Source organism: Aplidium turbinatum, chromosome 2, assembly GCF_918807975.1.
Source record: "Aplidium turbinatum chromosome 2, kaAplTurb1.1, whole genome shotgun sequence".
In the NCBI taxonomy this organism is placed as follows: domain Eukaryota; kingdom Metazoa; phylum Chordata; class Ascidiacea; order Aplousobranchia; family Polyclinidae; genus Aplidium; species Aplidium turbinatum.
In genome coordinates this window covers 17,002,856-17,027,083 of record NC_137473.1, presented here as the reverse complement: position 1 = coordinate 17,027,083, position 24,228 = coordinate 17,002,856, and the positions used below count along the sequence as shown (strand labels likewise).

Here is a 24,228-nt window from a genome sequence, read left to right as displayed (position 1 = left end):
GGTGGGTAATTCCATTTATAACCAAATCAAACACCCCTTGTTTGTAACCACTTGTCACAGGTTTTGCGTTTTTGACATATTTTGTACATATACTAAAAATGATGAAAATGGCTAAAAAATTGAAGTATCTTCATTGGAGGCTGACATAGAGCACTTTGAATTTTCGGCCACTGGTAAGATTTTGGAGCTTAGCACAGCCCTTTTTCATTTTGCGCGTTTGTTTTGGCAGCAACTCTTTAGCCCACCTTGAATGATTTTCACAATGAAAACATGCATTTTACCAATGTAAGACCCAAGGAATTCATTTTTGCACTTCAAATTATGCTAAGATGAACATTTCAAACATTGGTTAATTTAATTTTTAAGTTTTTCTTAGTTTATTTATGATATGGTAACTTTAGGGGAGTATTTCGGAGCGTTGAGAAAAAGGTGCAAAACATTTTTTTTTCTTGAAACAACGCAATTGAAGTATAATACTTTTTACAAATTTGGTTGATGTAAGTTTGCATTTAAACCAAAATAATCAACTTAGAAAACACCAGTAATTTGACTACAATTGTTATGAAGAAATAGCCATGAAGTTAAAACTTCAACTTTTAAGGTTGGATGCATTAACAGCAGTTTTTTAAGTGGTTAATTACACCAATTTTTTGATTTTGAAAAAATCTGATGGTTATAAATTATGGAATGCCCCAGATAACTTGATTCTTATGAGCCAAATCCTGGGCCTGATTAAAGTCAAACTGAAAATGTATTAATTTTTTTTTCACAGAATAGTGTGTTTATTTAATTCAAGTCTCACTTGGAATTATTTCAATCTAATTGATTTTTTTAATAATTTAAAACAGCATCATTACTACTTTCAAATATGGATTCACTGGTATGCTCCACCAGCAAAACATCATTTGAATGGTTGCGATCCAGCTTGACAAGTGATTGTGAAGAAGAATTTTGTTACGTTACATTGAAAGCTGGTGGTAAGCAATTCAAAGTTCATGCAACACTTATTTCATTTCATTCTCAATTTTTGAATCGTATGTTTAAAACAAGTATGAAAGAAAAGGAGGAATCTTCGGCTAATTTTGATGAAATAAGCTCCCGTACAATGGGACTTGTTGTTGACTTTATCTATGCATCCAATGTGGAGATTAATGAAGAAAATGTCATGGATTTATTGGAAGCTGCCAATTTTCTACAAATAGAAGAACTAAAAGATTTTTGTATCAAATATTTTCTTGCTACTATTGATTGTTCCAACTGCTTGAATTGTTATTTTGCAGGTGTAAAATACATAGCACCTTTACTAAGTGAAACAGCAGAAATTATCATTAAAGAAAATTCATTGGAAATCTTTGGAGGAAAAGAGTTTTTAAGTTTGGAAAAAGATGATGTTTCCACAATCATAAAATTTATTGATCAGACCTATTCACGTTGTGTCATTAAAGCCTTGGTGGATGCAATAGTGCTTTGGGTTAAATACGATTTTGAAAATAGAAAATCACATGTTACTGATTTAATTCATCTTGTGAAAATGCATAAGCTGCCACAACATTTTTTAAACTTTTTGATTAATGATAAAGGCGCATTGAAAGATATTTTGGATGAAAAATATGTCAAAGAAATGCTGTTTTTGAAATCTTCTTGGGGTAAAGAAGAGACAAAAGGTTATTTTATCACCATCAATAATGGTGAAGTAAAACTTTTTGATGTCATTTGTTTGAAATGGAGAAACTTGCCACGATTACCTGGTAATGGAACTGGAGCTTGTGCTCTCATACATGAACAAACATTGTATGTGATTGGTGGCAATGTCATTCAGATTTTGAGTTTAGAAGATGAAATGAAAAACTGGTGCCAAGTTGGAACAACTGCTGTGAAAAGAAACATTGGTGCAAGAGCAATATATCATGATGGAGTGATAATAATTGCTGGAGGTGACACACAAGTTGCTGAACATCTTTTACCCGATATAGCGAATAAATATCTTAAAAATAAACATCATCGGGCTATGCTTCATCAACCGTTTCCAAAAGGACAAAATACTAGGTTTTATAGTTGTTTGGAAATCCCAGCATTTGTCACCACTGATGGCCTCTCAACAGTTGAAACATATGATCTAAAATCTGGTGCACAAGCAAAAATTGCTTCAATTTTGTATCGCAGTCCACTAATGTTAATTAAGCACAATGATTTAGTTTATGCAGTTGGACCTAAATCAATTACCAAGGATTTCTGTAATACCACTGCATCTACCACATCGCTTGAAAAATATCAAGGCTTTATATGGAGAACTATCCAGAATGAAAGTAAAATTGTTGCAAAAGCAGCTGCATGTTTACATGAAGAAATATTTTGTGTTGGAAATGAAGGTGCGAGATCGTATTCATTTAACTTTAATGAGTGGAGAACAAGACAAGGACCTAAAATTGGACACTTTGAATTGTTTGATATTCTTGAGGTTGAAAATAACATATTTTTGCTTGGTAAAAAGGAAACCACTTACACTCTTCGAAGGTACAATGCGATGAAAGAATCTTGGACAACTGTATATGAGGAAGACACTGGATTTGCTTGTTCATTTTTGTCTGCAACTTAAAGTTTGCATATTGACTTAATGATGTATAATTTCAGGGTATCTTGTATTAGAAAGCATTTGTTAGACTATTTTATGCTTATTTTCATGGAGCTAGTGTACAAGTTTCCACCCTGGTCAATGGTCATAGATGACTCATCAAAGATTGGAATTGACCAAGACGTGTACAGTAGGGTGAAGTGTATGAACTAAAGTGTAAAGCAAAGATAAAGTAGTTTCACTCTATATTTTTGGTAGATTCCTATGTATATATATCGTTGCGGTATTTTTGACCAGGACAGTTAGGCCACTTGTATAGCAGCTCCATGTTCCCTTTTTATCAACGTATTTGATAGTTTTCACTTATTAAATTTAAGTATATTTGCTGCTTTTGCTGTACAAAAAAAGGTTGTGAATTCTCATTGTTTTTATTATTATTATAGCCTACACGAAGGATTTATTGCACAGCTGAGAAAATATGCATAAAATTGACCTTTATATTTTTTAATTATATACATTGTCTTTCAATGTTTTGTTTTTAATTTTGGCTCTGCTTTTTCTAGTAGGCTAGTTTAGGCTCTCATCACACTTGTTGATTTTGACCAATCATGTCTGTCACCACTTCGTTGATTGTTTCACCTATACGTGTCGTATGTATATATAGCTTTAAACACTTATGTATAGCATATGTAATATGTATATATATATAACTTTTTTCACATATGTGTGCTACATGAAACCATATGCAGCATTTCTTTTCTCGTTTGTGCAGTAGAAATGACAAAATTGTCATAGTGATTTGTGCTTTGTTTTAGTGAATGTGTTAAGGATTATCTTGCTCTGCTTTACGCGCTAGTAGAGCATTACTTTAAAGTCTTCGCTAAGCATAATAACTGCAGGAAATGTGTTTTTTTTTGGCAATGTATAATTGTATATAATGCAGTGGTTGAAAAACATTAAGCCAATCATGGGCTTTTAGCTATTTTTAGTGGGCTGTGATGTATATGTGTTTTATTATTTTAATATTTGCTGTAACAGTATTGTTTTATTTCTTCATGCCCCAAAGTTGCTACGGTATTAAAAATGTGCTTGTGGTAGTGCCATTACACCAGTATTTGGAAAATTTTTCTGGAAAAGTCCACTAACAATCAACCTTGGTAATATCCCCCTAGAAAAACATTTTTGCTATATATTTACCATAGAAATTTTCTAGCTGGGGCATATTTAATCAGGTGGATTTTTTCTTGGGAGATATTTATCAAGGTAGATTTTTTTTCAGATGGACGCTTTCCAGGAGATATCTTCTTAAGTTTGATATGTAATATCTAAGTAAGCACTAAAATATTAATAGGCAGAGATGGGTGTCCACTACTTTAAAAGTAGCACGCTACCACTGTAGTATCTCAAAAGAGCGGCGCTTCTTCTACTTGCTACCAGTCAATGAAAAGTAACCCAACCCTGCTATTTTTTGTGCTACCGTACTTTTGTTTTGAGCTGACACTGAAAAGCTCTATTCTTGTAAAGGTAAAGTGTTGTAAAGTGAAAAAAAAGTTGAAAACGAATGATATCACGTTTTAGTACCACATTTTCTTTCGAGACTTAAGATTTTCAAAACTTTGAAGTTAAATAGCTAGTTTGACCACACCAATTTTTTTCATCAAGAATTTTTAAACATGTCATAATAGTTTCAAATCTAGTGACGTTCAATAGATATTGAAAGTTCTCTTGGTCGTGATAAAAATAGTTTGCTGACCAGTGACCACTGATGTATTATATCGTCTTAGCTTGACATTTTTATTGTAACAAAGTTGCATTGTTGTTTCAGTTTAAGAAATGGATAGAACAAATTCACATAATCGGAAATCAAAAATTGGTTTTTCTGTTTTATTGGAAATTAATATAATCTTTGGGACTTAGTGGTGTTTCAATTGTAAAACCAAACTAAACTATTTTTAAATAAAAAAACATCATGGCACGACATCGCAATATTCGCAATGTGAAACACTTTGATTATGACTATGATGATGATATCTATGGGCATTCATATGAAGATGACTACGGAGTTTCTCCTGGAACAATGGCTCAATATACTTCTTCTGGAAGAGGAGTGCAATTTAGCTCTTACATGCCTTCTGAGGAACCAGTACAGGAAGAAACTACTGAAGAATATTATCAAGAGGAAGGAAATGACACAATAGAAGCTACAGGCCATTTGAATAGTTGCAATAATCTGGTTGATTTCAAGAAAAAGATTGCTTGCGTTGAAACTATCCAAAGTGCGGTTGGAGATCATTATTCAGAGAATTCCATTGATAATGCTGCTCAAAAATGTGACTACGATTCTGAAAAAGCAATAAACTTTTTATTAACATCACCAACCGCACCTTCACCTTACATACGCACTGGTGCAAAACCTAAAAATAAAAATAACTCCACCAAATTTGTGTCTTCGTCTACATCAGGAATGCCTATGCCACAAAGAAAAAACACCCGTGGGAGACGAGGTGCAACTCAACAGGTAAACGTTTGTTTAAATTTCATAAATTATTGCTTGTTCCTACAAGTCGGTAACGAGAGAGAAAACTAACAATTATTTGTTTGTGGAAGTGGATATATCACAGTTAGATTGTTAGAATATTAGCCTAGTGTAATTTGACAGCGCAATGATCCAATTCTGTGATGTGCGAAGCGACCGTTTTCGCTCTGTCCGCGCTTGCTACTCTCTCAAAAAAGTTTCCCGCGCTTTCGAAAGTAGGCAGCAAATTGTTTGCTCTCCAAGCCCACATTTTAAAAAGTAGTCCACACAAGCTTAGGGCCTGGATACACGTCAAGATTGTAAAGAAAATTTAATTGCCGTCTTTTTGATACCAAAGTTATAAAATTGGTTTAAAAATGTGTGAAGTTGCGACCATACGAAGATTACAAATCAGACTAGCCTAAAGCCAGCTGCAGTTTCGTTTAAGATTCGAATCCATCCAGAATCGAATCTAAAAACCGCTTTTTATCGGGTAATTGGATTCGGAAATAATACGGAGAAAGGAAAAAAATTATAAAAAAAAAATTGAAAAAATGCTCCGCAAAACGCCTGCAAGTCACGTGCGTCATGCATGCCAATCCGTTTCTGCATGTGATTAACATAGGTCCCTTACGTGTGTGTGCGCGCGCATGTTGTTTTGAGAGAACAAAGGAGAGGAGAAGAAAACGATTGAACCTGAGAATGAGAACTTGTTAAAATGATGGCTTTGCAAAGCTTCTTTTTCATGCCGTTGTAAGCGTAAAGCTGAGCCGGGTTCCCAAGCCATTTTGTTTTTATGACATCATTGTTACAGACGGTTGTTCGCCTGGTCAAACGTCATGTAGAAACCGTTCGGGTCTACTGAATATTACGTCATGGAAATTCCTAAAACATGAGCCAAATTGCACCATCGTCCGTAAGACTCGTGTCAGACCGGTTTAAACCTGTTTCAGTTTGAAACCTGTTTGGACATGTTGTTGCGTCGCGCTACTGCTGGCGTGCCTTTGAGTTATCACAAATTTTTCTGATTCATTCTTGAAGTTGTTTGTTGGAAGTCGGTCGCACATTTAACTGGTTTATTTGGTGCTTGCTAGCTGGACAAACTCTCCGTCTTTTATCCAAGTGGTCTGTATCGTAGTGACAGTTTTAGAGGTGTAGGCATTGCACCAGTCATTTCGATAGCCGCGGGCTAATTTTACTGGAATACACTTTGAATAGACGTTTCGAAGGTGTGTTTATTTTTCGGTCATTACGTACAGACAAACGGATCCGGGAACTTAATGTTACAATTTTCCCACGAAGAATTATGGTTTACCGTTGTGACCAATCATATTGCGTGAATAAATGACGGTCTGTTAATATTTTGTATTGCGGTTTATGCAACTTGAGCGTGAAACAAGTTTGGTATGCATAGGACGTAGCTTGAACAGACACACGTTAGGTAGTACGTAAGTCTCAGTCTAGTTAGTCGTCCCTCTTCTTGAAGTTGCAAATCTTAAAGGGGGCTGTCATGCCGACTAGACAGCCCCCCTAGTTGCGCCCCTGCCGCCCACAATCAGATATTATTTTCCCATCTTCCATAATGAAAACATTTTGTCCTGCACCAGGGGTCACCGACTGGCGGCCCGCGGGCCACGCTGTTATGTGTGACCCGCGGAAGGTATCAGCGTACAAATAGGCCTATAACCAAAAATACTTTTTTTGGGGAGTTAAAGAGCATGAAGGCAAAAATACTTTCCGGGAAGCATATTTTTGCTTTGCATACGATTCCACCGACCGACCAATCAGATTGTAGTTCTAGGTGGGGTTTGCTTAAAGTTATTCCAATGCAATGTCCAGCCACACTGTCCCAGTGGTTGATTAAAACGCGTACAAAGTGGAATTATTATGCTTCCAGGCAGTTGAAAAATATTTAGCTTAGTACTGCAAAAATGTTGTTAATCAACAATTCTTGCCATGCTGATAAGCACCGCAAGTGACAGTTGTCTAATATTCATCAAAGAAAGACGGTTTTATGGACTCTCACAAAAAGGATGAAAAACCAACTTATTGCTTTTTTAGAGGTAACGCTGTTCATGAGTTACGATAGAAGCGTTTTTTTCGGTGATTTCCACAAGCGTTTGTTTCACGTGCCTGGTTTCTTTCTCCCTGTTATTGGAGCCTATTTTCGCTGATATGTTTGCAGATCACCATTGTTGCCTGTATTGCAATGTGTCAAATATTTCCTTGTCTACTGAAACTGCTAATGGCAAGATATCATTTGTGAAGCAAAGTGACAACACCATACTCTTGCTTGGTGATGAATATTCTGATGAAACCGCTCGCCTCGCTATAAGTGCGCAAAACAAGTGGCCTCGTTTATTAGACATCGTTGAAGAAGTCAAAAGTGTTGTTAGAGGAGCTTGGCCTGGCAGTAACGTTGTTCGACTAATTTTGTTGCTGCGGTATTCTAAAATAAATATTAACAACATGTAACGCTGGATACTGGGTACGAAATGTGTTCTTTTCTTGCATAAGAGTCAACCTACCTAAAATTTTATTAGTGCAGCCCGCCACAGCTCTTCTTAGTGCTAAAGTGGCCCGCATGCAAAAAAGGTTGGTGACCCCTGTCCTACACCAAAGACAAAAATTTTTCTTCCATGTATTTCCAAAACCAATCTTGCCCTTTTGTCACAGTTACTTCGCATTCACCGTTTTTATTTATCTGATCACCTAGATAGCAAAAGCATGTTACTATTTCAATGTCGTGACAGCGGCCTATTTCAATGAGGTACCAAAGAAGCCCCATTTATGCTGGTGAAAGCTTTATCAATAAATTATGCAAGTTTCCGATCCGACTGATCTTCTTTACTGACGTTTAATTGTTTCATTGTTTGGTTGCATCTTAATAGAAGGATCTCTGTATAACTTTTCAAATCGTCAACAACATCAAGAAGCTAGAACAGGGGTTAAGAGACAATAGCATGTACTTCATCACGGAATGGGCTGTTTCGAAGAATCCGATTTGGAGACAGCCTTTTTCGGTGATTTCTTAAAAATCCAGCGGCAGCTTCTGTTTATTTAGAGAGTTTGTAGAGATCATTTAGGTAGCCGTTTTTTTGTGTTTACCTTCCCATACCCAATATCCATGCAAACGAGACAGTTATTGTTTAAGTGAGGTAGATGCAAATTAGCTGATATATTGCAGGTATAGGCTATAGCAATATCTAGCAACGATTATTTTCTAGGTTAGGCAATTAACCGAATCTATAATAGTTGATGTCACAGTTGGGGATCATGTTAGTAACGTTGAGGGGAGGACCGATTTCATACATCTGACAAAGAAAAGTAGTTGGCCTACGCCTACTGGTTAATGAAATTAATTTTATTACGTTTTAAGGAAGCAATTGCCAGATGTGTCGACCGCAATAATGATTCATGCGTAGGCTATATCAAGTATAGATATGAATCGCTGTATGAGAATTGTTTTTTTTTCCCTGACTTTAGTTGAAACATTATTTGATTATCCTCTATTGTTAATCATGAAACGCCGTTTGACAACTTTTTTTTTTTTTGGTGAAATTTTAGTGGAGAATTTCGCTGAGACTTTATGAGAGTAACCTCTATTATAAGTTAATTTCTTCGAATAAACAGATGCCACTGTGGGATTTTAGAAATCTTTGAAAAAGGCTATCTCCGAATTGGGATATCTCCGACTTCATTACTTATTTTTTATTATACTCTATATTTTGCAATGAAGTCAATTTAACCCATTTATGTTGAGCTACAATTCTTTTCTACGGTAAAAGTCTGCAATCGAGTTAAAACATGTGTCTTTTGCTACTAATTTTCTAGAAGAATTCTCCTGTTCTTGTAATAAGTGGATCACCTTTAGCACCTGAAAACAAAAACATAAAGACTACAAAGGTGGACACAAACTCCTCTACACCGGTTAAAACTGGCTTTCACCTGTCAACAAGTTCTAAAAAGCAACAAAATGCACTCAATGAAAGTCGACGAAGCAGTGATTTTAGTCTTGAAAAAAGAGAACAAGCTGTGCGGAGCAATCCATCAACTCCATTGAGAAAATTATCCTTGCAAACGGACTCCCTGGAAACAACTCCAACTACACCTGCAAAGCAGTTAAAGAACCAAGTTGATTATAAGGTGTAGTTCTCTTTTGACTTGTAAACTTTCTTATTTTGCATTATAATATTCATAACATAAGGAAAAACGAGTTTATCTCATTTGAAAACTAACCTACTACGTGTTTTTAAAGGTGTTTTTAATTTGTTTGGTTGTCTACATATTGTAGTTATTGTATTTATTTGTTTTTTCGCAATTGCATTAATGTGTGATTGATATTCCACATGTAATCCACCTCTTTAATCTTAATAGGGTCATTCCATATCAAAACAGCCAATATGAAGATATCTTGTATATGGTACCTCTCAGATTTTGCTGAAAAGTTGTCATACTATGCCTTAGGCTACCAAACGAAAGAATCCTAAGTTTTAGATCAATATCTCAAACGGTTTTCCTATGGCGGCCATTTGAAGTTTAGGCGCTACCCTCGTTTTTGACTTGGGGGAGTAGCGAATAGCAATTTCAGCCATTTTCAGAGCCCCATAACTTTTATTGTAATTGTGGTAGAAGACTAAAAATTGCTGTGCTAGTTCATCATAAACTATACTACACAATTCAATAGTAACAAATAACATCTCTTGATGCATAAGTGTTAGGTGGGTCATCAAAATCCTGTTTTTTTGCCCCGTATAAGTGATTTTTTCAATTTTCAAATGCTTCTACCACCCAAACCAATCAAAATATTTCTCTAAAACCTAATTATTTATAATATTTGGAAACTTTTCTTCTGCCAACTTGAATTTGGGAGTTGTGGTGCCATTAGCAGAGATCTTATGGGGGTCTGAAAACCCTATCAGGCAGAAATGGCCCTTTTTTACCCCTATGTTTAGAGCCCCAAATGACCGTGTGGGCATTTTATGGTCATGCTGAAATTTATACCAGACAAACACATACATTTATTCTTTCATTTCATGAAATAAAATGTTTGAGTATCAAACTCCTTCACTATAAATTTTATGTTTTTAAAATGTAACATTTTGGTCATTTTTGGCAAATAATCTCAAGTCCTTAATGTAGGTTAGAGAAAATTCAACAATGATTTATCATGAAAACAGTGAAAATAAGTAGGTTCTATGCTTAGTGATCATAAACATTGGAATGCTGACATAGTTGACCATTAATTTATGTTCAAAATGATGCTTTCACCTCTTCTCACCCATGAAAAAGTACCCACCTGTAATCAATAAGCTATAGGGTGTGCCACTTTGTAACTTTTTTTATAACCAAGGTCTCAACCCATTTTGGGGTTCCTTTTAGGACCTAAAACTATCCCAAAAAATTTTTGGGAAGCCAAGAATCTGGTCCAAACAAGTTATTCATGTTGGTTGACATTGTCATTTCTGCAGGTGTGACTAATTTTCCCAAGTTTTTCAACGATGATTCAGAAGCCGGTTTATAATTTAGCAATGCTTTATGACATTTTTCTTCTTGCACAGACGATAATGCAGAAAACAATACCAAAAATACAAATGGTTCACTAAGATACCACAGATGTTGCATAAGGCGGTTTATCATTGCTGCAATGAACTTTGAAAAAGATTCTGGAAGATTATTCTTTTTCTTAAATTGAAGAAGAGTTTTAAGCAGATGGATATCGTTATATGGAGCATCAAATGGATCAGGTGCTGTTATCCATGCAGGAACATAAAATAATATCAAAAACAAGGAAAGAGATCTATGTTCGTTTGCTTCTTCCTCGGTAATTGTATTGAGTTGAACAAACTGAAGAGAATACAGAGCAAGCTTTAACTCACATAGTAATTTGGCCATCCATCGTGCATGGCTCACTGCACCAATGCTTTTGATCACAGGGGCTATCATGTCATAGGGATATGATGTATTCTCTGCAGTTTGTTCAACTCAATATAATTACCGAGGAAGAAGCAAACGAACATAGATCTCTTCTCTTTCTTTCTGATCTATTTTTGGGATAGTTTTTGGTCCTAAAAGGAACCCCAAAATGGGTTGAGACCTTGGTTATGAAAAAAAAGTTACAAAGTGGCACACCCTATTAAGCTATGATGTGGAGATAAAATTGTAGGAAAATGATTAAGTCGTGTTCAAAAATTAAACTGTTTTCAGTTTGCACTATAATTCTGCATTATGTAAAATGCATAGCTTAAATCAGCTCAGTTGAGTTTGAATATCATCTATTGTCCAAGAAACTGTGGAAGTGGTGTCACAACATTTTCATAATCTTTTTGGTTAAGTTTGTATTTTCGAGCACTGTGTCCGTAGGTTTCTGGTACACATACACAACAAATTATATGTTGGAATGGCATCAAACAAGGCATTTGTCTTTGGTCTGGCAGCCACATCAAAATGTTGTTTACACGCTTCATGAATTTTACGAAAACATCCACCATGTTTATCTGAACGTTCAATAATATTTCCAATTAACTAATTATAGATACAGGCAATGTATATTCCTGGTTGGAACAGACTTGAGATTTTTGATTGATCTGAAAGCAAGCGTTCTTCATCCAAACGTTTTGCATCACAGATTTGTTCTGCACACGAAGACAATATAGTCTTCTTTATTTTTTTTAACACCGTCTGCACTAATGAAGAAGAACTGAATGTTTTTGATGTTTGTTGTTGCCCATTCAAACATCTGTAATGGTGTCAAAATATGGTTTGCATTGGGGGCCGGAAGACTTGCACGTGCTGTAAAACGCTTGACAGTGCCTCCAATTCCGTCACATGGGCTTTTCCCATGCGAAGTGGCAAAAAAGTGCCATTTAGCAGAAATACCAAAGTCATGTTTGTGAATGTGATAGCACAGGTTGGTGAAGTTCTTATAATTTTTATATTGTGAAGCTGCACCATCGCTAAAATAGATCACTTTGTGCAGATTCGGGATAAACTGTTTTAGATGAGGTAACAAGAGTGAGTCACAAAGATGGATCATGCATTCCCTTTTATTTTGTGCTGTAGCCTGTAACATTGGATCAAGTATGACAAATCAAAAATCATAAATATCTTAAAAACAAAATGAGGTAAATAGAAAATTTTGCCAAATTAGAAATCTACCCAATAAAATACTCCTAAGTGGACCCATCTACAGGACCCTAAGCATTGTTCACTGCTTGGTGAGAGTGGTGTACCAACAACCGCACAATTGGAATACTGATTTGAGCTAAGCATTTTACATAATGCAGAATTATAGTGCAAACTGAAAACAATTTATTTTTTGAAAACGGATAGATCATTTTCCTACAATTTTATCTCTATATAATAGCTTATTGATTGCAGGTGGGTAGGCTACTTTTTCATGGGTGAGAAGAGGTGAAAGCATCATTTTGAACATAAATTAATGGTCAACAGTGTCAGCATTCCAATGTTTATGATCACTAAGCATAGAACCTACTTATTTTCACTGTTTTCATGATAAAGCATTGTTGAATTTTCTCTAACCTATATTAAGGACTTGAGATTATTTGCCAAAAATGACCAAAATGTTACATTTTAAAAACATAAAATTTATAGTGAAGGAGTTTGATACTCAAACATTTTATTTCATGAAATGAAAGAATAAATGTATGTGTTTGTCTGGTATAAATTTCAGCATGACCATAAAATGCCCACACGGTCATTTGGGGCTCTAAACATAGGGGTAAAAAAGGGCCATTTCTGCCTGATAGGGTTTTCAGACCCCCATAAGATCTCTGTTAATGGCACCACAACTCCCAAATTCAAGTTGGCAGAAGAAAAGTTTCCAAATATTACAAATAATTAGGTTTTAGAGAAATATTTTAATTGGTTTGGGTGGTAGAAGCATTTGAAAATTGAAAAAATCACTTATACGGGGCAAAAAAACAGGATTTTGATGACCCACCTAACACTTATGCATCAAGAGATGTTGTTTGTTACTATTGAATTGTGTAGTATAGTTTATGATGAACTAGCACAGCAATTTTTAGTCTTCTACCACAATTACAATAAAAGTTATGGGGCTCTGAAAATGGCTGAAATTGCTATTTGCTACCCCCCCAAGTCAAAAACGAGGGTAGCGCCCAAAATTCAAATGGCCGCCATGTGAAAACCGTTTGAGATATTGATCTAAAACTTAGGATTCTTTCGTTTGGTAGCCTAAGGTATAGTATGACAACTTTTCAGCAAAATCTGAGAGGTGCCATATACATGGGTGGCTGAGTTGATATGGAATGACCCAATATTACACAGAAAGAATATGCAAATCGTACTGAGAATGAAAAGCATCAAATTAGCATGGTCGTTATTGGTCATGTTGATGCTGGGAAGTCTACCATGATGGGACACCTCCTTTTCCAGAAAGGCGTTGTGTCAAAAAGAATCATCCACAAATATGAACAGGTTTGATCTCAATGTGTTTTGTAAGATTTTTTGTTGTTTATTTTAGCTTGAAAACTTCTATGCAATGTTAACTAACAACATAATAAAGCAAAATTGAAGTATTCTATTTGACAAAATGTTTTGTATCGCGCTCTTCATAAACATGAAAGTCATAGCAGCACTGAACAACTCTTCAGCTGTATTCAATAAATTGGTACCAGTACTTTACACAGTCCTACTTTTGTGAATGCGTTAACTATATAAAATATTTGATATTAAAAAAACTACTCAGTTTTTTATACTTGAAAATCTTTGCATCTAAATTTCATAGCTTTATTATTCATATTTATCGCTTTATTATTTTGTATTTGAATTTATCTGAAAAATTGACACATTATGACTATTCAGGAATCGAAGAAGTTGGGAAAGTCTTCATTTGCGTATGCATGGGTTCTGGATGAAACTGGGGAGGAAAGAGCTCGAGGAGTAACCATGGATGTTGCGCATAATTACTTTGAAACTGATCACCGGATCGTTACCTTGATGGATGCTCCAGGACACAGAGACTTCATTCCAAACATGATAACAGGTGATGGAAGGGAACAACATACTTTTGTTCAACTACCGTTTTTTCTATAAATTTGAGCATTGGGTAAACCTCTTTTCGGTAGAGTTTGCATAAACGTTGCTATATTTTAATGATTTGTAGAAATCAGCTAGTTTTGATGTACAGAGCGTCTTTGGCGGGGCGATGTCTGGATCGAAAAGGAATCAGTTGACATTTCAAATAATATGTTGTTATCTAAAAAACTCTACTTTTTAATCTATTTCCTGTAAGTACTTGGACTTAAAGTCACTTCAAATTTTGCAGGTGCTTCACAGGCTGATGTTGCAGTGTTGGTGGTTGGATCCAGTACTGGAGAGTTTGAGGCTGGGTTTGGGATAGGAGGCCAAACCAGAGAGCACGCATTGCTCGTGCGATCGCTTGGCGTGTCCCAGCTTGCGGTGGCAGTCAACAAACTAGACACTGTGAACTGGTCCAAACAAAGGTGATTTGTAATTGCGTGTGCTCTGATAGTATTTCTAAGGTAATTCTTAACTGTAGAACTGATTCAATATGATTCATTCAATCATTAATTGCTTTGTTGTTAAGCAGAAATAGCGTCTGTATAAGATGCTAGTCCGACGCTATTTCGCTCACTTTCGCATAATCCTTCAGTCACAAAATACAAATTTGAATACGCCAGGGCATATCTTTTCGGTTTCACCTTACAATAGGTACGCCCAATTAGTCGTGCCAATTATTCTACCATACGAAATTTTATTATTATTTTTTTGCAGATTCGATGAAATTGTAAAGAAACTAAAGCAATTTTTAAAACAAGCTGGCTTTAAAGATAGCGACATCACATATGTGCCAGTTAGCGGTCTTCTGGGAGAAAATCTTATCACGGACTCTAGAGAACCTTTACTAACTTCGTGGTATAAAGGCCCCTGCCTTTTAAAGGTTAGAAACCTAATTTTAATTTACCTGCGAGTAAATCAGTTCTTTTTACATCAGCTCATCGTTTGCAGACGCATCGTAAATATTTCTTCCATCCTCATCACATTTTATTACTGTTTTTGTGTTATTATATTAGCAACAGTCAAGCGGTGCTCAGCAGAAGTTAGCAGTTAGCTGCTTTGATACTTTGTTGCCATATCTACGTTGCCTAAGATATTCCTACGTTCGACACTACCTTCTCGCTGGACCTTTTCCGGACGTTTTATTCTGTAGTTCTATGCATAGTGCGCTGCTTTGTTGTATTAAACTTCCAAGCTTTTATACCTCTTGAGCAGTCTGCCGACTCGAATTTCCAATGGCATCCTTTATTTTGTCACACCTTTGTCATGATCTTTTGTTTGTCAGTGACTTCAAAATTTGAATAAATAAATATTGCCTGGATTTTCATCATTTGCTTGCAATCGTAGAAGAATTTGGTTAATGGTGCCTATCACCGGGCTCGTCTGCGCAACTGAAAAAAAGCAAGTAAATGGTGAATTTCTTACTAAGTGAATAGACCAGCGAAGCCACCTTTACTGTCGCATTTTGTATCACGCAAATGGTCATTAATATCTTTCATGCTACCACTGCAGACAATCTATAAGTTCAATCATTCATACCGTACGTAAACACGACATAGAAACTCTAACTTCTCGGTTTCTCCCGCATGCTCGACAGTTGCCCGGTTTTGTCCAGAATGGCTTTCCTCCATTGATCGCTATCTTTTGCAACTTCTTTCTCCATCCCCATGCTAGCGAGCTATCGAGGTTAACGTGTAAAATATCTTAACAGGTCATAGACCAGTTCCGGTCTCCACAGCGCCCCGTTGACTTCCCGTTCAGGTTTTGTGTCAATGACGTGTTTCGTGGCCAGGGAAGCGGAATATACGTCAGTGGGAAAATTGAATCCGGCGGAATATCTCCGAATACCAAGGTGAACAACACACTGATGGGATGTTAAAAAATGCTTTTTTTGTGATTGCCTAAAGTGACAGCTTTGTTATGGAAGTCAAAGACTGACGAAATGTGCACAACACTGTACACACAGTGTACAGCTTGATACTTGTGTAGTGTATTGAATATTTTTCAAAATTTGTAACGTAGAAAGTAAAGAACGTGGCTAGATCTACAAAAACAGTGTTGACAGATGAGGAATTCTGCACCAATTTGAGAATACTTCAAAGCTGGTTAAGAAAAAAACTGATGGCAACACCAGTGACACAACATGTCAAAACTTTCAAAAGTTTTATTTTCAACAAGTAATCAAATAAATATGCAAATTTTGGGTGTTTATCGAGATTGTTATTTTTTAGCATTAATTTTGTTGCAACTATTGCTAGAAACGAAAAAAAAAATCAAAATTTTGTAACAAGGTTAGCAACCAGCATCTCACTGCCAAGGAGCATGATTTTTTACATTATGAATGCATATTGCATGAATAATAGTCAACCATTTTTGCCCATAAAACCTAGGTGGGCTGGGTTTTATTAAAAAAAACGGGTGAAGAACACTGCATTTCAATGAATCAAAAGATGCAATGGTTAATGATTAAATTACGTGATATCTTTGTAAAGGAAAGTTTTATAAGTTTCTTAAACATTTTCTGAGCAATTATCTTAAAGACTTTTTTAATAGTGAAGTACACACACCGGATATTTGTACACAATTAAAAACGAACCAGAACAGCAATAAGATTTTGTTTCCTGATGCATTAAGTCTATCAATTCTTATTCTTTCAGGTCTTAGTCATGCCCGCTGGAGAAAAGGGTCTTGTGAAAGGCGTCGAACCTAATGACGACAAGGGGCGAGTTGAATTTGCATTGGTGGGGGAACATGCTACCCTTGTTTTGCACGGGGTCGACATAATGAAAATAAACCGAGGGAGCGTGGTTTGCGACTTGGACAACCCCATCCGTGCGATCACACGACTAGAAGCAAGGTTGGTTTGATTTTTTTTTTTGAAAGCGTTGACAATTTGGCAGTCTTACATGTAACTGAACTTCCCCCTTTAGAAGCAAAACACGAATCGTGATGACAGCTCCAACGAGTTCTTTCACCACCTACACATGCTACATGCTGACCTTTAGCCGACAAGTCGCATGCAATGAGATTATTTTGTATGATTGATGTTCAAACGTGATTTTGTTTTCATTTATTTCCGCTAGCATATTAGCCAACTGTATAATCGTAATTATGTTCTCACAAAGTATTAATCTAAGTTGAAACTTCAACTCATCGAATACTGAAAAATACGAATTGAAGTGCTGCTCGTTTAAGGGATATGAAATCTTAGTTTTTTTTTATATGTTTCTAGGATAATAGTTTTCAACATTGAAGTTCCAATTACCAGAGGTTTTCCTGTTGAATTGCATTACAAAGCGGTGTCTGAACCTGCTGTCATAAAACGCCTTGTATCTCAACTGAACAAAAGCACAGGGGAAGTGGTGACAAAAAAACCTAAAGTGATTTTAAAGGTAAGAAAATCGTCGTTTTTTTCAGTAAAAAGTGTTTAAATCAACACTTTCAGACCCACCAATAGCGTCCCAGACAGCAAATCCGACATTTTTGACAGCATTTCCACCAAAAATGACGGATTTTGCTGTCCCGGGGTAGTTTTTGTTGGATAACGGTTTGTGCTCCTTTATACGGCTGCCCTGACAGCTGACACTGTGTTTTTTTTATAGTGCTGAGATCAATGCACATCTGCGATGGATAGAGCGCCATTTATAAACACATTATTATTATGATAATACTCACTTATGATTATTTTTCTCAGGGTCATAACGCTCTGGTTCACATCGAGGTAGCTCGACCTGTTTGCTTAGAAGAATACGGCAGCTTGAAGGAGTTGGGTCGCTTTACTTTGCGCTACGGCGGTTCCACCATTGCAGCTTGCGTCGTGACGAAGCTTCTAGCTTAGGGGGTTGGCGCGATTATTTGTTGGTGGAGTCATCGCGTTCTACTGTATTGCCGTACTGCAAAATTATTTGTGCGTTTTTGTTTTTTTCTTATTTTCTTCCTGTGCCAGGGATTCCCAATCTCTCTCTTCTGGACTTCGCATTTCCTTCAACCGCCATTTCTGCGCTAACCTAATGAATTGAATGGAATTCTTAAATTAATAAAAAAAAAAATCGGTAAATGTTTATTTCCTTAAAAGTATTTAAGCAATGTCAAATGACCTCGCTTGGCTGTTTAAGTACCCGCACCACGTAAGATCAGTTATAAGTTGCTCAAATACATTATTACAGATACGTACATATTCTTGCTCAGTGAAATAAAATAATGTATTTAATTTGTTATTTATTCTGTGTTTAATCTTGTGTTGGTGGACTTGCGGAATGGTTTGTTTTGAGTTGTTTCCTGGCAGAGTTGGATCAATTACAATTGTAGTTAATTACACAGTATATGCAATTGAGACTTTTTGTTGTTTCGTGTAATTTCAACCAGTTTTGGTCCAAATTACGTTTGGTAAGTTGCACGCATGACATAGCCTACGATGTAGAATGGATGTGCCTCCGTGAACTTGTGAGTGAACATGTACTGTGGTGTCTTTATCACATGCAATTCTACTGTCTTTAAACTGTAAAAAATCATTGAAGAACGTAAATATTGAAACCTCCCTGATTGAAACATTTAATTTCTGTAATTGAAATGTATTTAATTACATTTGGAAGTAATTTGAAAATTTTAGAACAATGTATTTAAACTGAAACTGTAACTGATCCAACTTTGCTTCCCGGTTTTATCTGGTGTGGAGCTTCTAGAATGCAAATGTATATGGTTGTTGTAGGCTACTTTTGAAAAGCTGAACAGCATCTGGGGGAATTTAAAAACTTAAACAAAATCACACCCGAAACCTTTTTAGGTTCTACAGATTCAAGGGTGGTATGAATACTAGGGTGTTTCATTTTTTCCACACTTTCGAAATTAAAAACGTTCTGGTTTGCGTATGATGGGATTTTGGACACTGATTTGAAAAATGTAATTTTTATTCCATTATGACGTCATTTAGATGTGGCACCGCGTGGTCGAAATTCGTGTGGGGCTAAAAATAGGGGATTTCCCGTAACTCGGTAGCGGAATATGGTAGAGAGACGAAATTGGTGTCAAAATGCGCAGAAGGGCCGCTTTCCTATACCTTCTTTAGAGACTTCATTGCCGTATCTTCCCCGCAAAGCCAATTATATCGAAAAAACGATATTTTGCATGCACAAGGTGTTGCTACAAGTTTAATTTTTTCCTTCAGTAGAGCTGTTGCTGCAAATTTACCTTGCATTACTGCTACAAAGCTAAGAAAAGGAAAAATTATGAAAGTTGAGAGTGAGACCAATTTGGCTAACTTGGAAAGTTCCGACGAAGACGAAACAAGGGCCGCTTTCCTATACCTTCTTAGGAGACTTCCTTGCCGTATCTTCGCCGCAAACCGAATTATATCGAAAAAAACGTTTTTTACAACTTATGATGCACGGTACTTGTTTTGCTCCTAAATAAGTGCGTTTTCGTAATATTTCTTTAATGGTCTCGACGAGGTAGCCTAACTGTTCTGTTGCAAACTTAGCAATTGTATACCCAATGCAAAGCTGAGAATTTGCAAAGATAAATATTGCTAGTACGAAATCAATACTGTTAAACTTGCTATTTGCTAGTGATGTCTACAGTTAATCTTGCAGTACTGTATATCTGAACGAGGTTTTGCAAAACCGGCTCACATTTCTCGACGTGCTCATTTCTCTCATGGTGTTGCCTATATTAACTGATGGTTCTAATAACAAAATAACTCTTTAACAGCAAACAACGCTACTATAATCACTATCATTCCATGCTGCGCAAAAATGCACGAAGTCGCAAATCGGTAAGCGGTTGGTTTCGTCACCAATTTGCTCTCCTATAACATTTTTGAGCTTTCCGATTCGTCGCTCAGTGGAACGATTATTGTTATCAATTGGCCTCCAGAAAGATGGGATACATGGGCGCACATAACGCATGTTGCAAAGTGGCTTTGAAGTGTGAAAAAAATTCCTCAACCTCGCTGCTCCGCTCTTCAACAGATTTCGAATATCAACGGTTGCTGGAAGCGAAGTAGAGATTTTCACAATTTCAAGGGAAAACGGTGGAGACTGCGAAAAAAAAATCAAAGTCTCGTTTTCTGAAGACAGCAACTGAGAACCCTGTTCCACGAAATATCTGTAAACTACATCAATCACTTCTTCTTCTTCAATGCCCCGGTATGCTAGAAGCAAATCTCGCTGAAACAAAGTAATGAATGATCCATCACATGCCTTTGGTTTTAAATGAACCATTATAAATGAAGGAACGTAAACAGACACGATGTAGGACACTAACTTGATCAGTTTTGACTTGTCTGCTGTAGAAAGCTTGTCAATTGAAAACAAACAAGCGAAGATAGCCATTGGCAGTCGTTATCCATCTGGAGTTTCATATGGTTTCTTGTTTATAAATCAAAAGATGCTTCAAATTGTGTGGTACATCCATAAATGCAGAACAAGCCACCATCATGCATATTTGATCGTCGTTTGACCTGAGATCGTCGTTTTGTCTGTGCATTCTTTGACCTTCTGAAGATTTTACTGCATTCTAAACGTTTGTTACCCCCGACTTTTTACCAGTATTGACCGCCGTCGTGTCTGCCACCACTGAATAAATATTAGGCAAAATACAAAAAGCATGTTGTGTGATGGTATTGCACAAAATTTCACTTGTGACAGATGTAGCTACCGGAGGAAAAAGATTTAACTGCGATCAATGCTTCCGCCTTGTCACGCTTCTCATCGATAAATTGGCCCAAGGAAAACATTCTGCACTTCAACATTCTGCAATGCCATCATGCGAACTTTTTCACGTTGACGAAATATCGTCGATGGTGAAGCAGCGATTTCAGCACCTCCACAGCACAAGAGTTGATTGATTGCTGACGGATGCTTGTCATTCGGTGGTCTGCGAATATGCAACTTTCACTACGGTACTCACTTTCAAAGTCTTGAGTTTTGCGTACTGGCTCCCACCTGTGATCGGTTTTAGCAAAAAAGTTGGATCAGTTTCGTCTTAGTCGGAACTTTCCAAGTTAGCCAAATCGGTCTCACTCTCAACTTTCATTATGTTTTGTTTTCTTAGCTTTGTAGCAGTAATGCAAGGTAAATTTGCAGCAACAGCTCTACTGAAGGAAAAAATTAAACTTGTAGCAACACCTTGTGCATGCGAAATATCGTTTTTGCGATATAATTCGCTTTGCGGGGAAGATACGGCAATGAAGTCTCTAAAGAAGGTATAGGAAAGCGGCCCTTCTGCGCATTTTGACACCAATTTCGTCTCTCTACCATGTTCCGTTACCGAGTTACGGGAAATCCCCTATTTTTAGCCCTACACAAATTTCGACCACGCGGTGCCACATCTAAATGACGTCATAATGAAATAAAAATTACATTTTTTAAATCAGTGTCCAAAATCCCATCATACGCAAACCCGAACGTTTTTAATTTCGAAAGTGTGGAAAAAATGAAACACCCTAATGAATACTGTATAAGTTTTTCTAAATCAGTTTTTATGCTCACTTCAATAAATGAGCATTTGCAATGATAATACAGTATACTGAAAAAGTTCTTTCAAAGCTCCCTGTCTAAAATATAACCGCTATTGTGTAATGATAACGCGGCATTTCCTACTGGTGGCTTAGCAGAATTGCTATTCTTTACTTGATAAACAGGTAAGTAAAACTGTTGCATGGAAGTGAGGGATTTATTTAATATTTCCCGTCATGATTAGATATATAGATAATGTTCTGTTACTTACAATTTGATTCGAAAATACAACCGATTTCTTGGGTTTGTATCCCATTTCTCTTTACCCCTTCGTATGACATGTTGCTAGCCTTGTAGCATAAGGCGTTTGGACAATTTCTTATTTGTACTTTTCCATTTTTAATATCCTTGACCAGAGAAGCATAATAAAAAAGGTAACAAAACCTTTTGCTCTCTTAGCATATTACATGGATGTTATTTACTCGTTATAGTGTTATCTTAACTACAATATAATTACCGGGTTGAAAGTGTAAGAATAGCAACTGTTGAAAATGCCTAATAAATCGTGGAATTAGGCTATTCTATAGCAACATTTGAACTAGCCCCTGTAAACAGTGGCCTACCTTTTATCCGCGAAATGTGTGCTTATTTATTAAACGTGTTTTTGGTCGTGTTTTATTGCATCATACCGGACGATGAATGTTTTCCATCTATCGATCAACGTACGGTGTTGGCTTTTGGTGTCCAACGTTACAAGCTATCGTATACTTTTAACATCGTTGATCTTGCTTTGTTGTCATTTTTATTTGATGGTGCTTTCTTGCACCAAAAAGTTGGTAAATTTGAAATGCAATAAGTTGTATAAAAAATGCTTTATACACCCCAATGCTCGGAAGTGGACACGAAGATTGCCTTCCCGTCCACTTGATCTAAATCTTCAACCACCGGGCGTAAGCCTGGATACGACAATTTTGGACCTTGCAGTGGAGAAACTTTTATGGTGATCCTTTAACATCTTCATGCCATACGTTGGGTCGACGTATTAGGTGGCTTTTAAAATATAACTAAACTATTGGTGATGTGCCTTTTATAGCAATGGAGAACCGTGGTACCACTGGTATGTTCAATATGCGATGTAACATGTAACTGACGTCGTCTGGCAATGTTCAATGAAACTTCGTTTGATGGAAAGCGCTACTTGAAAATGATTGCGATCTATTATCAAGACTTAAAATGAGACTTGCCTTTGCGCTTGCGGCGAAAGATTAATATTATCAAACAACTTTTTGAGACCAAAAGTCGGCAAATTTTTGCCACAACTCATGGCTATCAAAGTCGTCGCTTCGTTCGAGCTTAAGTTTCGCATCATACATTGTTTCTAAAGACTTTTGTTTGGAAATGTCTTTAACTATGTTTCCCGTCTAAAAATGTTTTCTTGTTCCATCTCTGACCACCGGTTTACCTCATACCGTTTTGAAGATTGAATTAGTGAAAAGATCAAAGAATGATCAACATTGCCCTTAGGGAACGTTCAAATATTACGTAACGCTTTTTTTCCAAATTTTTGACCCCCCCCTCCCCATGTAACGCCAACGTAACGCTTTTTTCAATCCCCCCTCCGCCATGTAACGCTTTTTCACTGCAAATTCAGCACAAAAAACTACCATTCCGTAGCCTACTCGAAAGCGTTACGTAACGTTTTGCTTGAACCCCCTCCCCCTCGAAGGCGTTACGTAATATTTGAACGTTCCCTTACCGAACAATCTCAAAAAGTTGGCATGTTTTCAAAAACATTTTCTCAAGGGAAACTACACTATCAGTAGGCTAAGCTAAATATTACTAAGGGAACGTTCAAATATTACGTAACGCTTTTTTTCCGAATTTTTGACCCCCCCCCCCTCCCCCATGTAACGCCAACGTAACGCTTTTTTCAATCCCCCCCTCTCCCATGTAACGCTTTTTCACTACAAATTCAGCACAAAAAACTACCATTCCGTACTCGAAAGCGTTGCGTAACGTTTTGCTTGAACCCCCTCCCCCCCGATGTGACGCTAACGTAACGCTTTGCATAAACCCCCCTCCCCCTCGAAGGCGTTACGTAATATTTGAACGTTCCCTAAGAGGTAGTTTTCCACCAAAAAGTTGTCTCGACAAATATCCAGAATGGAATTAAGCCTACCGTATTCAAAATAGGTTTGTCAAACTCATTTTGCTGACTTGTGACATTTCTTGCTCACTTTCACCATTTACCAACTTCAGTCGGATTGGTTTTTGAATATTTATCCTCGGACTGACAAAGCCTTGATTAAGTAATGGTTATTCGTGGTAGTTTCGCATACTTGTGGAGGCTCTTGACACAGGGCCGGTTACCGAGATTGGCAGTTTTCCGATTGTTACCAGGGAATTCCACTCACTAGGTGCAGCTGAATGCAGAGCAGTCCTGCAATGCGTTGATCAAGCGCACACCCCGAGACTCAAACTTGCGCCGCGTGACTTTGAGCCGGGCAAGTAACCACTGAGCTAACGGGGCGGACAGCCGCTTGCTGAAATGTTCTCAGTTCACTTCTAACTTGCAGAAGACTCATGATCGAGTGTGTCGTAGCCCAGGGATGGAGGAAGCACGT

The 24,228-nt window shown here is 36.9% G+C and overlaps 2 protein-coding genes across 2 annotated transcripts; both read left to right on the top strand.

Moving 5' to 3' along the window:
- The first annotated feature begins 777 nt into the window (after positions 1-777).
- Positions 778-4,417, top strand: LOC145765710 (kelch-like protein 12). The gene has a single exon (XM_082577534.1). The coding sequence runs from the start codon at positions 869-871 to the stop codon at positions 2,594-2,596; it is 1,728 nt and encodes a 575-aa protein (XP_082433660.1). The 5' UTR covers positions 778-868; the 3' UTR covers positions 2,597-4,417.
- LOC145765709 (HBS1-like protein) lies at positions 4,411-22,913 on the top strand. Its single transcript, XM_082577533.1, has 10 exons — positions 4,411-5,090; positions 8,922-9,233; positions 13,398-13,547; positions 13,935-14,115; positions 14,398-14,575; positions 14,868-15,033; positions 15,862-16,002; positions 16,808-17,007; positions 17,383-17,542; positions 17,845-22,913. Exons 1-10 carry the CDS (start codon positions 4,542-4,544, stop codon positions 17,986-17,988), a joined length of 2,181 nt encoding a protein of 726 aa, XP_082433659.1. The 5' UTR covers positions 4,411-4,541; the 3' UTR covers positions 17,989-22,913.
- The last annotated feature ends 1,315 nt before the right edge of the window (positions 22,914-24,228 follow it).